Here is a 12243-nt window from a genome sequence, read left to right as displayed (position 1 = left end):
TTACATGAGGGTTTAGATGGCGATGCTGTCAAACTGGGTCGTTTGGTTATGGACTTGGCATTGTGATCTTTTTTTTTTCTGTATGGAGTTAAAGCGGTAATGGGTCCTCCATGGCGCAACAGCAACGACTACCAGCCGAACCGTCGGCCTAAGGCGCCTCTCCACCAGCTGTGGGGGCCTAAACGCGAAGCTACAAGGCGCCACCGTCCCGCCGGCACGCTGGCGCACATTGGCCACAATACTGAGACTTGAGACTTCTGGCACATCGGACGATTGTAAACTCGGACTTCGAAGCTCGTTCGGGTTGTCTTGCATAGCCGTATATGCTACGACTATTCAAAGAGAGACCACTGTTAACTTTAGGAGAGATATGTGGGCTTCACGTCCTTTCACTGCCCCCAAATGGTCAAGCAAATACGCACGTCAGAAACAGCATCCTGTCAGCAATATTGTTGTAATAAGCAACCGTAAACAACCAAGTCCCTCGTAAATAAGATCCGAAATTAGTATTATGGGGTATTGATCGTGCTACGGGGGGGGGGGGGGCGCAAGAGTATTGTTATGAGGTACAGAATAAATGACAACAATGGCGCTCGGTACTGGGATTACAATACCTGCAGGGATCTTCATTCGCTATGTTGAATGCGGCAAGGGTTGGGAAGGCTGGACAGGGTCCGACAACACATGGGAGGGAAAGCATGGCAGACTCTACAAGAAATCTTCTTGTGAAATGATCTTAACTGACGTTGGATAGAGCCGATCCCAATGAGGAACCATGTCCCCCAGCTCCCTCATACGCGGCCTAAGCCTACAGGACGGATTGCTGCCATGCCCCGTGCTGTTCGCCGGGAGTTGGGTAAACGACAAGAGTAGCCGTCTATCAGCAATGTCATTTTCTTGATTTTTTCTTCTTTTCCACATGGCGACATCGACCAGTACTTAAGCTCTTTGTCGTGTATTTCTGACTACCACCGTGGGAATATTGCTATATCTGTCTCCCTATGTATGTTATCGTCAACACACAGCACCCTATGACGTCAAAATCACTATCATGAATTGACCAATCGGCCTTCCATATACTTAAAAAAGTCGATGTAACTCGCCGCTCACTAGCGATGGGTGAAGGTCGCGCGGGCATCTATATCAGTGACTCTGAAGCCAGAGAACTCACATCTGAATAGTCTTCTCCATGTCGTATTGCTTGAGATTCCGGCTCCTCTTTTACATCAATACCGCTCCGATGCCTGTTCTTGCTCTTAGACTCCTCTGGGCTCGCTAGGAGTGTACCTCAGATGTCGCTCTCATTCCGTCGATACTGCCTATCACGCCCGAGATTGGTGTTCAAAGAGATTTTTGAATTCCAGCCACTGAACTCCCGGGTTCGTCAAAAGCGGGCGCGGGAGCAGTCACGAGGCCCTGGTTGCTCAGGATGTGGGCCAAGAAGATCCCAAAAATAAAAAAAAAAAAAAAAAAAAAAAAAAAAAAAAAAAGGCTTTTCAAGTATCAAGTCGCCTTTTGTAGCCTGCCTTGTTCTGGCTATCTATAATATTTAGCTCTACTATTTGATAGATAGACTGGTCTCGACCTCTCGGGTAACGCGATATGCATCCTCAAAAGCGCCCGAGATAAAACCCCGCCATCCATCCGCAAAGTCCGACCCACAGAAATGCACATTTCCATGTGGTTTCCGGATCTCATCGTGGTACTTGCCCAGGAATCCCGGTTTCCGCACCGGCATGACTCCGCCGGCGTACGGGTCATCCGACCAGATGTGGCCATACACCGAATGGACCTCAACGCCCGATGGGTGAAGGGTTTCTACCAGACGGATGTTATCCTCGGCAGAGTCGAACTTGTTATCGGGATGGGTCAGGAGAGTGAGTAGGTTATGGCTGCCGTGCGTTCCGTCAAGGAATCCGCTTGCGAACGGCATGTCACCGCCCTCGCAGGAAACAGTAAAGCCGTTCGCGAACTTGGTTGGTGTGCAGACAAGAAGCTTGTCTATGCGCGCGGGGGTCACGGCGTCAGAAAATGCTTCTTTCTTGAGTGGTGAAAGTGGAGGGTTGAAGGTTATGGATGAAAGCACGTTGACTGGGATTGTGGAGACCACAGAATTGGAGGTGAACTGCTCTCCGTTCTTGAGTGTTACGGCGACGGGGGCATGATCGGATGGTTGGGAGATAGATTGGACGGGAGAGCTGAAGATGCGGTCGCCTTTGAAATCATTCAAGATCGCGAGCGCAAAAGCAGTGGTCCCCTCGGCAATCTTGTACTTCATCGTTGCGATTTCAGTCATGGCTGGATCAAAGTTGCAGAGGGCCTGTGTGTGAAGCACTTCAGTGAATGCCCCCTTCTCGGGCGCAATGCCGTAAAAGGAAGCGGCCTGCGCACCGAGTACGGCTCTTTGCTCTTCATCGCAGTCCGGCATTTGTGCGACGCGGTCGGCAATACTCAGCTTATCCAGTTCGAGATATTCAGGATTGTGGTTGGTGCTGGAGGCCATGTTGAAGGGGAATGGAATAACGCTCCGTCCTCCTTGGCCATCAATGTCGAAGAACTTGGCCATTAGGCCTTCCAGCTGCTCCATCATCGCCTGGCCCTCGGCTGGATCATGGACGACGGCGGGATCCTGCCGGGACGCCTTTTTGACCGACTCGCAATTCTCGGGGAACGCCACTGTTTCCACAAACTCATCCAAATCGCATCTCTGTAGCTCGCTAAAGACATGTGGCTGTATCCAATGCACCCATGTTCCCCCCATCTCAAGCTTGGCGGTCTCCCCGGTGTCGACTGTCCAGCAGCGACCGCCGATCCGATCGCGAGCTTCGATAAGAAGCACCTTCTTCCCCTTGAATCCAAGGTCGCGAGCGACTGTTAGCCCGGCGAATCCGGCGCCGATGACGATAACGTCATACGAGGCGGAGAGCTCGGACTTGGGCGTTGAAGCAACCACGGCTGCTGTGGGGAGTCCTTTTTTCACTGCTTAGCCGACGAACTTAAGCAGTACGTGGGACTACGTACCGTATCGGAACCCGTCCTTGGAAGACCAGACAAATCCCTCTTGCGATTTGGCCATTGTCATTGTTCGCCGGCGTTGGTTGTGGTGATGACGATGATGAAATCGATCTTTGGGCGGCGCCGCTGCCTAAGTATGCAAAACTCGGGTTCCGCGGACACCACTCTCCAATGGGCGAGCCCGACCAGACCCCGAGATTGACTTAACAATGTATAAAACCGAATTCCAAGTGGCTGATTATTTCAGAAGACAAGCAGTAATTGACCATCGATGGGCCTCCCTTCTGCTTCCTCGCAGGTGGACGATGCCGATAGCGCCGCCACGCAGCGCACTCCCCCAGACGACAGCCTTGTCGCCTGGTCGGTCGTGCTTGGCGCTTGGTGTGCTTCGTTTTGCAGCTTTAGCCGGTTGAATAGTAAGATACAATCACAATCGCTGCTCTCGTTCCCTTTCTGATGAACCCAGGCGTTGGTGTCTTCCAGGAGTATCCTCTCCGGAGCATCGATTGTCTTCGAGCATGGATTTCCACCTAAATCTGATACCTGACGAGACTCCGTATCCTTTTTGTAGTACCCAGGGTCGATACAGTCTGAGCAGCAGAGGCCCGTGATAAATAACTTCCGCTTGGTTGATTCTTGCTGGGAATCACCATACGCAGATGGGCTGCTAGAGGTATCGCTCGCTTGTTCGTGTGCGGGCGCGGGCACGGTTACAGAGAGAGCGCATGAGAGGTGAGGAGTCTCTGCTTCCTTGGTATCAGGTATAGCATCTGAAAAATAAAACGGTCAGACAAACAAAGGTTGATGGGCAACTTTTATAGAGTGTTGCGCCAACTTACTTGGTAAGTCATTTCTCCACATATCAGGAGAAACAAGGTCCAGATGGTCTGACACTGCAGGACACGAACTGGTGTCACGGAGTCCTTTAATGGCGCTGGCCCCGAAACAGCTAATGGGTAACCCCCCCAAAATCTAAAGGAGTATCAAGGATAGCGGGCATTGGCATATCTGTTGTCATTGCGGGTTCGGCAACTTCCATCATTGATCAAATATGTTCCACTGATGAGTCATGCCGGTCAATGGCGGTTCTTGTCCTAGGGGTGTCCCACAGGATTCTGGGCCGAAGGTTAACATAGTCGGGAAAGAATGCTGGAAAGGCCGTGGGGTATGCTCTGGAGGCAGTGACTTTGCACTGATAGACGCCCGGCTGGTGACTTGGGCCATGGTAAAACTCAATCTGGTCAAGATTCACCAACATTTCCCAAAATAGTGGGAAGACACGGCAGAGGTAAGTGTCGGCAAATAGAGCGGCCGTGGATGAGAGGAAGATGATGGTGACTAGGCGAGTATATTCCTGTCCGTCTGTGCCGTTTGGATTGCAAGAAAAAGGAAGGAGGCCACCCAGCCTTTATAACACACAGGCTCCACCAGGACATTACTGGGTGGGAATACAGAAGCATGACGGCTTCCAGGCTCCCTACAACCGAAGGCTGCGACTTTCCAGCCTTGTTGACTCCGGTCTTCACTTGCGTCAAGTGAGAACTTGAGACTTTGTCGAGCAATGGCCCAGCCGCCTCGGCGAGAGGGGGCCATGGGTTTGGAGTGCCTCTACCTTGCCTATGAAATGTTGCAGCCACCAGGACAGCTCAGCCGAGACTCCTTGAGGCATTTTTACGGTTGGCTGGTAGATCCAAGCGGATCTATCGACTGACACAGCTAGTGGACCGATGTATGTTCAGTCGACGGTCGGTTGGGTTGGGAAGGTGACTGTGTTGGGGCGCTGCGAGGCATTCGCAAATCGACGCCCCCCGCAGTTGATGAGCCCACACTGCCATTCACATGCCCCCACCTCTCCTTAGCATACTCTCGGCATTGTGTGATAAAAGGCAGATTCGAGCAGCAGAACGTTTTGATTCTAGTCAAGATTGCCGGGTATTTTTTCCAAACATCGAGCAATAGCAACGGTGGAAAACAGGACCCTTGAATTGGAGTTATTTCATAGGGTCCATAGTAAGAAATGAAGAGTGTGTCGACTCTCGCACAGGATGGGGAAACAAAGGGCTATCTGTGTAACTTGCAATGCTGGTCTAATTTCGCGAGTAGAGAAGCAGGCTGTGTCTGAGGAGTAAAGTTTTCAGCCGGCAGGGGGCCGCGTCAGCTGACCAGGGGAGGCGCCGGAGAAAATGGGAAATGAGAGAGGAATAAGTGCTGGAAACAAGAGACTTATCATTGAGCGACACACCGCGGCTTTATATAGATGGCGGACGTCATCAGAGGGCGGTGGAGGACGGCAGATTCCGATCGAGCCTAGCAGGCCACGCCAAACCTGGAATGGACAGGCTAAACTGGATGCAGACGGTGCGATCCCGGATTGAGCGTGGGTGAGGCGGGCGCCAAACCCAAAGGAGGGGGCGGCTGAAAAGGGCGGCGACTCAGCAAATCGCAATTCTACCTATTAGATAAATTAGTTAGTTTCTAGTGGTTAAACCACTAACCCCCAAGATCTAACCCTGACCCGCCCTAAATCCACCACAGATTCTGAATCTAGGAACCGAATCAAACCACTGCAGGTTCGGTGAGGGTTGGATTTGATTTTAGCAGTTCAGTTATGCAACTCTACAGGGGACAGGGCCCAGGGGTTGGACTTACCTGAACTCAGACTGAATGCAACTCTATGACTCTAACCAAAACCAGTGCGATTTCCCAGGCTAGGAACTGAAATCAGATTGCTGCAGGTTTGGTGAGGGTCAGATTCAATTTTAGCAGTTCAGTTATGCAACTCTAGTTTCTATTAGACTATCAGCCATAGTAATTGCTAGACAGCTAGAGCAGCTAGTCATTAGTAAACTGATACAGTATCATCAATTTCAACACTGTTCCACTCCGGGTTGATGTCGTTGGACATGGAAAACACAGCCAGTGAGTCATTTGCAGGCTTGCAGCAGGGCACGAGATCAGTTATCAGTTGACCTTGAGTAATCGCATGTTAGGCTTCTAGCTAAAACTCCCTTATAGACTCTAAAAAGGCACTGCCTCTCAACAAGAGCAGCCGGGCTAGCTCAATCGGTAGAGCGTGAGACTCTTAATCTCAAGGTTGCGGGTTCGACCCCCGCGTTCGGCTTTCCTTTTTGCTCCGCAACTTTTTTTCCTCACCATTGTCTTGACTACCAGCATCGACCGCCACTGTCAACGCATGCTGCCCTATTCCAGAGGTATGGTAGTTGCTCCAAACAAGTCCAGACGCGGAGCCGGAATCGCAAGTCTTGGCTGCAACAGACCAAGTACTCCGTCGACGGGACTTTGTCACCAGACCAATCGAAGAGATACTTTACTCGACGCAGAAGCGATTGAGTCAAAAAATGACCAGGACGGGCAAAAACGCTGTGAAGATGACCTCAGGGCACAAGCAGAGTGTCAAGCGTCGACATGAAGATCCGAGCTTCTTTCAGCTGTTCAACAATGGCAGCCGCCGTCTCACGAGCGCCCTGCTCCCCCAGGAAGAAAAAGTGATTACCATGAATCTGCCGGCACATATTCTCCGGTCGTGAGTGGACCAGCTTAACAACCTCCTCCCAGCGCTCAGGATTCAGCGATCTGTAACCTCGATCTTCGACAGTGCTCACAAGCTGCTGCACCTGCATAAATCCCCAGGTGGCCTTGTCCGCAAGTACATGCCGTCCATCCAGGATGCTGTCACCATGCAGAGCAGAAATCAAAGGCCACTGACGAAAGTTGTTCGCGTCGGCATCTTCCGTTGATGTATATCGATCTTCAACAAACCCGCGCTCGGGAGAATAGCTCATGCCAAAGCCGAGCAAGCCGACAGGCGTACAGCCGTAGTAGTCACGGAGATACACGTCGTCTGGAATAATGACACGAGACTCTAGAATATTCTGCTCACGGACCTGGCTCAGGAAAAGCTCCGGCATCCTATCCAATGCAGCATACCCCTCGGACGTCATTTTGATACCAGGCGGGTTGGGCCGAGAAGCCGCCAGTCCAGGAGTAGCCGCAAGACTCACAAATAGCTCGACGGTCAACCCTCGTGCTTTCGCTGCTTGCGTATAGGGAACCACTACCCGGCCGCCCATACTCCAAGCAACGAGCACCACCTTGGGCGACAGGCCATGCCTCTCAATCACCGTCTTCGTTACCTCTGCTGCTTGAAGACCCCAATCACGGATACGAAATTCTGGTGATGTTGCGGCCATGATCTCGTCCGGCTGGCTCTGGAGCGGGTACGAGATGGCAAGTAGGCCGTAGCCCAACTTATTTAGCCAGTGTGCTAAGAAGTCCTCACTGCGACTTCCAGGATGACCACCATATGAGATGCGGGCATTATGACCGCCACCCGGTATGAACACCATCAGGGGATTGTCGTGATTTGCAGGACTGAATGCGTATAGTGTTGGGAATCCTGCGACTGTATCCAAGTGTTCTCCTGCATAGAGCAAGGGGAGGGAGTTGTCAGTCATGCTGTTGGTTGGGATCGCGCTATTTAATGCAAGTTGCGAACTGGCAGGACTGCCCTTGAGCAGTCTTGTAATTGAATACACACCACATGCCACTAGACCGATTAGCAGCGTTGATGTCTAAGGTGGAAAAGGCTGAAGAAGCGGTTGTCGTTGATTTAGAGAGGTGCGGGGATATGGTCCAGAGACAGCCACGTAATCCACTTGTTCAGAAGTCAGGTATATAGACACACGTCAGCATGACAGTTGAATACCTCAAGTTTTTCGTTGCGAATCACAGAGTTTGTAAGGATGAACTAGTTCATATTATCAAGTCAGGTACAAAAGCATACAATGCAGACACCAAGGCGCTTGGCCGACTAATATAAATCACAGTGAGATAGATCGCCATCATACCAACAAAGGCACCAATAAAGCATCAAAAATATCAAACCAAGACAACTGTCCCATACATAAATCCTACTCCGCGTCACCCTGATTGGAACTGGATTGCTCCCTCATGTGCTCCTCTGTATCCTTCTTCTCGATGAACGCATGAACCACAGCTGTGAGTTCTTTGATCTGCTCCCGCAGCTGAATGATCTCCAAGGTGCAGTTCTCTGCATTCGAATCTGGGGTGGTGTCCCGCACGGCCTGTCTCCAGGTGTCGTCCACATCAAAGTCAACTTGCTCAGCAACATCCTCCCACTCGTGAACAACATCGTCATCCTCTTCTCCCTGACGACGATTCCACCGGATCCGGTGTGCCTCGCGGGTCTCGAGCGTTGCGATGATGAGTAAGAGTGGTGAGTAGATAATACCCATGATGACCTCATTCAGCTTGGCGTAGTGCTCGCGCGGCATCCACCACTCGAAGGGAAGGACCAGAAAGATGATTTCGAGGAGGTTGAACGCTAGTGGTCGCTGTTAGTTAAAGCCCAGTCGGCAGAACAACAGGAAAACTCACGAGGAATGAAGACGTTTTCGTCTGGGGCTCGAACAAACTGCATTGTCTTCAGAGCGAAGATCGCCATGTACTCGTCCACAGCATTGCCGGAGATATCCTCATAAGCGCTATTGTAGAGGGCAATCAGGATGTTGAGCAAAACTATCCCCCGTCAGCAAATCAATTCCCCGGTCGCTGCTGCGGTCCGGCCGACTTACCAATCATGACAATGAAATTGAACAAATAGTAGAGGACGAGGCCAAACGGGAACGCCAGTTTCTCAAATACACCGAAATCCGGGCTCTGCATGACACTGTTCGCCATGCCTTGTATTATACCCTTGGTAAGAGCGAGTTCGCCGTCTGCCTGGGCCATTCCGTAAAACGCCTGGAAGAACCCTCCAATGATGACGAAAAGAAGGGCAAAGAAAATCAAGCTCTCCTTCATCATCACTCTCAGGACAACGAACATGGCGCCGAAGAATTTGAATGAATCGAGGTAGAGCATCATACGCATCCAAAACATCGGGCCTGCCATGGCCAGGAAATTATAGCTCAGCTGGTTGAGTGTTTTCCTCTGCTCATCTTCGACGGAGCTCGATCGCGTAAGGGCAGCCACACGGAGGAAGAAGGATACCGCGAGGATGGTATAAAGAGTGGAGTTGAATGCGTTCCAAAAGTCGAAGTAGTCCCTTCCAACCTTCCAGAGTTTGGTGAGCTCGTCACAGATATAAGACAAAGTCATCACATAGAGGATTCCTTCAACAACGTCAAGATCTCCGGTAGCGTTGACAGTATTGATGACGATGGTATACAGGAGGAGGTATATCAATGAGAATAATATCTGACACGCGTTTTGATAAAGGGGCGCTCTCATGCGGTCAGGGTGGAAATGAATCCTGAAGTCTGTGTTGTCTTTGTCATGGTAGGGAACGAAATTGGTCGGGTTACCCTCTTCTTGACAGAACCACCCACGCCAGAGATACTTGATACACTTCTGGTATCCCGAAGAGCCTATGACTCTCAGAGCATGGAGATCCACGGCTCGCTCAATGACGTTGGCTGGTGTAGTTGGTTCTCCGTCCAAGATGATGGAGTACCTCTGCAACAGGGCGTCCTTCATGAGGGAGTCCTGGTCCTCCTCGGACTCGATACTGAAAGCATTGTTAGCTCTAACTTTTTCAGACAGATCTGGACGCTTCTCTTACATGCGCTTTGCAGTGACCTCACATGCCAGCGCGCGACGCAGGTGCAGATCAGATTCCCAGAGTTCGGCCTCTGCCTGGAGCTTGAACCACCGTAGACAAACAAGGAGACAATACACCACACAGTCTTTGTGGTCATCACCACCTGCCTGCCTGGCAGTCTGGATCACCTCGTCGGTGATGATTCGGCTGTTAGGCTTAGTGATGGAATTCTCGTCGATCTCGAACGGAATGACCTGTTCGATCTGATATTTCAGCCGCAGAGCGACCTTTGTCACCTCCTTAGCAGGACTGACAGAGGCCGCCTGGTCAGCCCTGTAAGCGGGAAGCACTATTAGCCGCGTTAGCTTCAGAAAGGTGCGATGCTGTCCGGAGACCAGGCCCAGCCGTTGGTGATGACGTACAACGCCGCCGTTCTGGAAGATGGTGATGGTGAGTTCGACGCCCAGAGCTGAAGATGTCTCCCCAGTACCCCATACTGAATGCTGTGAACTGTGATTCTACTCCGTACGGTCCAGAAATTCTCAAGAGCAGTATGCCTGGTTCAAAAGAATGAACAAGCAATAGAGAATCAAACATCGAGCAAGATTAAGTTCCCACACTAAGGTCCCCGCACATCCCCAGCCACCACTGATATATCCGGAACTTCAAAATATCACATTTATTTCTCAACGATCTTTGGCAAGTCTGTCGTGACAGCCTAGTACCAACGATTGTAGATGGATAATTGCTGAGCCCAGTCAACTGGACCACACTTTCGCCTTTGGAAATAATCTTCGTAGTCTAGAACGTACTCTTGCAGTTGGCACTTGGATACGAACTTATGTACATCAAATCAAGAGATAGAGCTGTCCCAGAACTGTGACCAGAGCCCAGTCATCAACGCAAATCTGAGTGATATGGACACATCGCTACGCCACAGGAAGCAGTGCGGCAGCAGATCCTCCCATGGGCTTACTGTTCTCAGGTAAACCAAGTCCAGTGTGAACCCATTGTTTGAGACATTGCTGCTCAGCCCTATCCCGCTCGTGAGCACATTAAACCCGTCTTCTGTCTCGTAATTCGTGTCATAACCGAAGCCCCTCTATCAGAAACTTTTTTTTGTCTTGCCCCCTTCTCTGACCCAACGCTGAAACAACCGTCTCTCTCTTGTGGCACCAGCCCAATTCCCAACGTATGCAAGAAAAATGGAGGTTTTTGTCATTTGCAAAGGGCCCATTGGCCCAAGGAGTCGTGACTAAAGAGGTGCAGCGTCGAGAATTTATTCAGGGACACCCTCGTCGCTTTCGGACATGCTCTCATCGCCGCTGACTTCCATGTTCTCACGCTCCCGCTTGTCCATGAGCTCCTGGAGGGCAGCGTCATCGTGCTCGGTGACAGCCTTGGGTGCCATCTTGACGACACAGCCACCTCCGGCTTTCTTGATCTCGCTGTCGATTCTCTCGATGGCCTCCTCAAGCAATTTGATACCCAAGTTCTTATCCAGGCACTGGCTGGTCAGGACGTACAGGGGAGGAGCGACCAGCTTGACCTTGATCTGGTTCTCGGGGGTGTTGTTCGCCTCGGCAGTACGAAGAGCATTCTTGACGGCGTCGATTCCTTCATAGCCGAAGCAGGTAACCTCGATATCAGCACGGACTTTGGTCGGGGAGGGAGTCAGCTTCTTGCTGATGTACTGTGTCAACTCCTTCTTGACGGCTTCGCTCGGGAATTCCACATCCTGCCACACGTCGGGGTTCCTATTGATAAGATGAGTCATACGATCGAAAAAATGTAGACGGACTGGTTGATCCTACGTGATGGAGATCTTGAAGGCATCGTGAGCATGGCCGTATTTCCGGTTCAGTGGCCATCCGATCTTCTGGTACAACTCCTCAAGGGGAGTCTGAGTGGCTTCGGCAACATGGCGCATGATGGAGTGAACCGCCTTGCTCTTGTTGTACCTCTCCTCACACTTGACAACATCTTCCGGAGAAACTCGACGCTTGGAGAGATCGATGTAACCTGTACAGAGACGGAACCTGTTAGACGGAGGGTCTTGGGCACGGTCAGAATCGGTCACACTTGCCCTTCTCCTTGTCGACACGAAGCACGATGACAACCTCATTGCGGCCAATCCGAATGAGCTTCTGGATACTACGGATACGTCTCCGCGACAGTTCAGACAGCAGGATCATGCCATCGATGTTGTCATATTCGAGGAGCTTCACGTATGCGCCCATTTCGGCGATCTGCAGAATGAAACAGAGAGATTAGTCGAAGATTCCTGCAAAAGAACGACCATTATCATAGAAACAGTCGCATACCTGCTTGACATTGACCATGACATAGCTGTCGACCTCCGGGTACTTCTCCTCGTAGAAACGGCAATTTGTTAACGACATTTTGGCGGGGCTGCGCCTGGTATTAGGCCGGATTCGTCAAGGATTTGAGGCTTAAAGACAAATGAGGAGCGCAAGAAACTTTTTTTCTATAATAGCTCCTGTTAGAAGATGGAAAGGTGTGCGACAGGTACAGAGGGAAGAGGAGGTGCGGCAACAGGCGAGTTCTTCGACAATCAATCTCAAATCACTTTGTGGCGGTTCAAAACCCACTTTTGGGCTTTGTTGCAGCCCGCATCGAATTCG

General features: G+C 51.0%; 5 protein-coding genes and 1 non-coding gene across 6 annotated transcripts; 2 read left to right on the top strand and 4 right to left on the bottom strand.

Annotated features, from left to right (window-relative positions):
* Nucleotides 1–1475: 1475 nt before the first annotated feature.
* On the bottom strand, nt 1476–3785 carry AFUA_3G13510 (flavin monoamine oxidase family protein). Its single transcript, XM_077804468.1, has 2 exons — nt 3022–3785; nt 1476–2970 (listed from the first exon to the last, which is right to left on the bottom strand). Exons 1-2 carry the CDS (start codon nt 3080–3082, stop codon nt 1559–1561), a joined length of 1473 nt encoding a protein of 490 aa, XP_077660618.1. The 5' UTR covers nt 3083–3785; the 3' UTR covers nt 1476–1558.
* Nucleotides 3786–5198: 1413 nt separating this feature from the next.
* Nucleotides 5199–5390, top strand: AFUA_3G13500 (uncharacterized protein; the record flags this gene model as incomplete). Its single annotated transcript, XM_749179.2, has 1 exon — nt 5199–5390. The coding sequence occupies one exon, from the start codon at nt 5199–5201 to the stop codon at nt 5388–5390; it is 192 nt and encodes a 63-aa protein (XP_754272.2).
* Nucleotides 5391–6063: 673 nt separating this feature from the next.
* tK(CUU)3 lies at nt 6064–6136 on the top strand. The gene has a single exon. It is a non-coding gene (tRNA).
* Nucleotides 6124–7727, bottom strand: AFUA_3G13496 (thioesterase domain protein). Its single transcript, XM_001481581.2, has one exon. It carries the CDS (start codon nt 7488–7490, stop codon nt 6411–6413), a length of 1080 nt encoding a protein of 359 aa, XP_001481631.1. The 5' UTR covers nt 7491–7727; the 3' UTR covers nt 6124–6410.
* Nucleotides 7728–7741: 14 nt separating this feature from the next.
* Nucleotides 7742–10216, bottom strand: yvc1 (putative potassium ion channel Yvc1). Its single transcript, XM_001481580.2, has 5 exons — nt 10021–10216; nt 9620–9947; nt 8631–9565; nt 8434–8574; nt 7742–8380 (listed from the first exon to the last, which is right to left on the bottom strand). The coding sequence occupies exons 1-5, from the start codon at nt 10193–10195 to the stop codon at nt 7947–7949; spliced, it is 2013 nt and encodes a 670-aa protein (XP_001481630.1). The 5' UTR covers nt 10196–10216; the 3' UTR covers nt 7742–7946.
* A 98-nt stretch (nt 10217–10314) lies between these two features.
* Nucleotides 10315–12226, bottom strand: AFUA_3G13480 (translation initiation factor eIF2 subunit alpha). Its single transcript, XM_077804467.1, has 4 exons — nt 11923–12226; nt 11685–11847; nt 11413–11620; nt 10315–11355 (listed from the first exon to the last, which is right to left on the bottom strand). Exons 1-4 carry the CDS (start codon nt 11998–12000, stop codon nt 10878–10880), a joined length of 927 nt encoding a protein of 308 aa, XP_077660617.1. The 5' UTR covers nt 12001–12226; the 3' UTR covers nt 10315–10877.
* Nucleotides 12227–12243: the final 17 nt, after the last annotated feature.

This window comes from Aspergillus fumigatus, chromosome 3 (assembly GCF_000002655.1).
Source record: "Aspergillus fumigatus Af293 chromosome 3, whole genome shotgun sequence".
Taxonomy (NCBI): domain Eukaryota; kingdom Fungi; phylum Ascomycota; class Eurotiomycetes; order Eurotiales; family Aspergillaceae; genus Aspergillus; species Aspergillus fumigatus.
The sequence above is the reverse complement of the archived record's forward strand: the minus strand, read 5'-3'. Positions and strand labels throughout refer to the sequence as shown.

Excerpts from the sequence above, each read along its gene's own strand:
- AFUA_3G13480 (XM_077804467.1), bottom strand. The coding sequence starts at position 12,000 with ATGTCGTTAACAAATTGCCGTTTCTACGAGGAGAAGTACCCGGAGGTC. Across the intron at positions 11,848-11,922 it reads TCATGGTCAATGTCAAGCAG|ATCGCCGAAATGGGCGCATA; the intron begins GTATGCGACTGT and ends TTCATTCTGCAG. Across the intron at positions 11,621-11,684 it reads TCGTGTCGACAAGGAGAAGG|GTTACATCGATCTCTCCAAG; the intron begins GCAAGTGTGACC and ends GTCTCTGTACAG.
- AFUA_3G13510 (XM_077804468.1), bottom strand. The coding sequence starts at position 3,082 with ATGACAATGGCCAAATCGCAAGAGGGATTTGTCTGGTCTTCCAAGGAC. Across the intron at positions 2,971-3,021 it reads CAAGGACGGGTTCCGATACG|GACTCCCCACAGCAGCCGTG; the intron begins GTACGTAGTCCC and ends CAGTGAAAAAAG.
- yvc1 (XM_001481580.2), bottom strand. The coding sequence starts at position 10,195 with ATGTTTGATTCTCTATTGCTTGTTCATTCTTTTGAACCAGGCATACTG. Across the intron at positions 9,566-9,619 it reads GAGGTCACTGCAAAGCGCAT|TATCGAGTCCGAGGAGGACC; the intron begins GTAAGAGAAGCG and ends CAATGCTTTCAG. Across the intron at positions 8,575-8,630 it reads CAATTTCATTGTCATGATTG|TTTTGCTCAACATCCTGATT; the intron begins GTAAGTCGGCCG and ends GACGGGGGATAG.
- AFUA_3G13496 (XM_001481581.2), bottom strand. The coding sequence starts at position 7,490 with ATGACTGACAACTCCCTCCCCTTGCTCTATGCAGGAGAACACTTGGAT.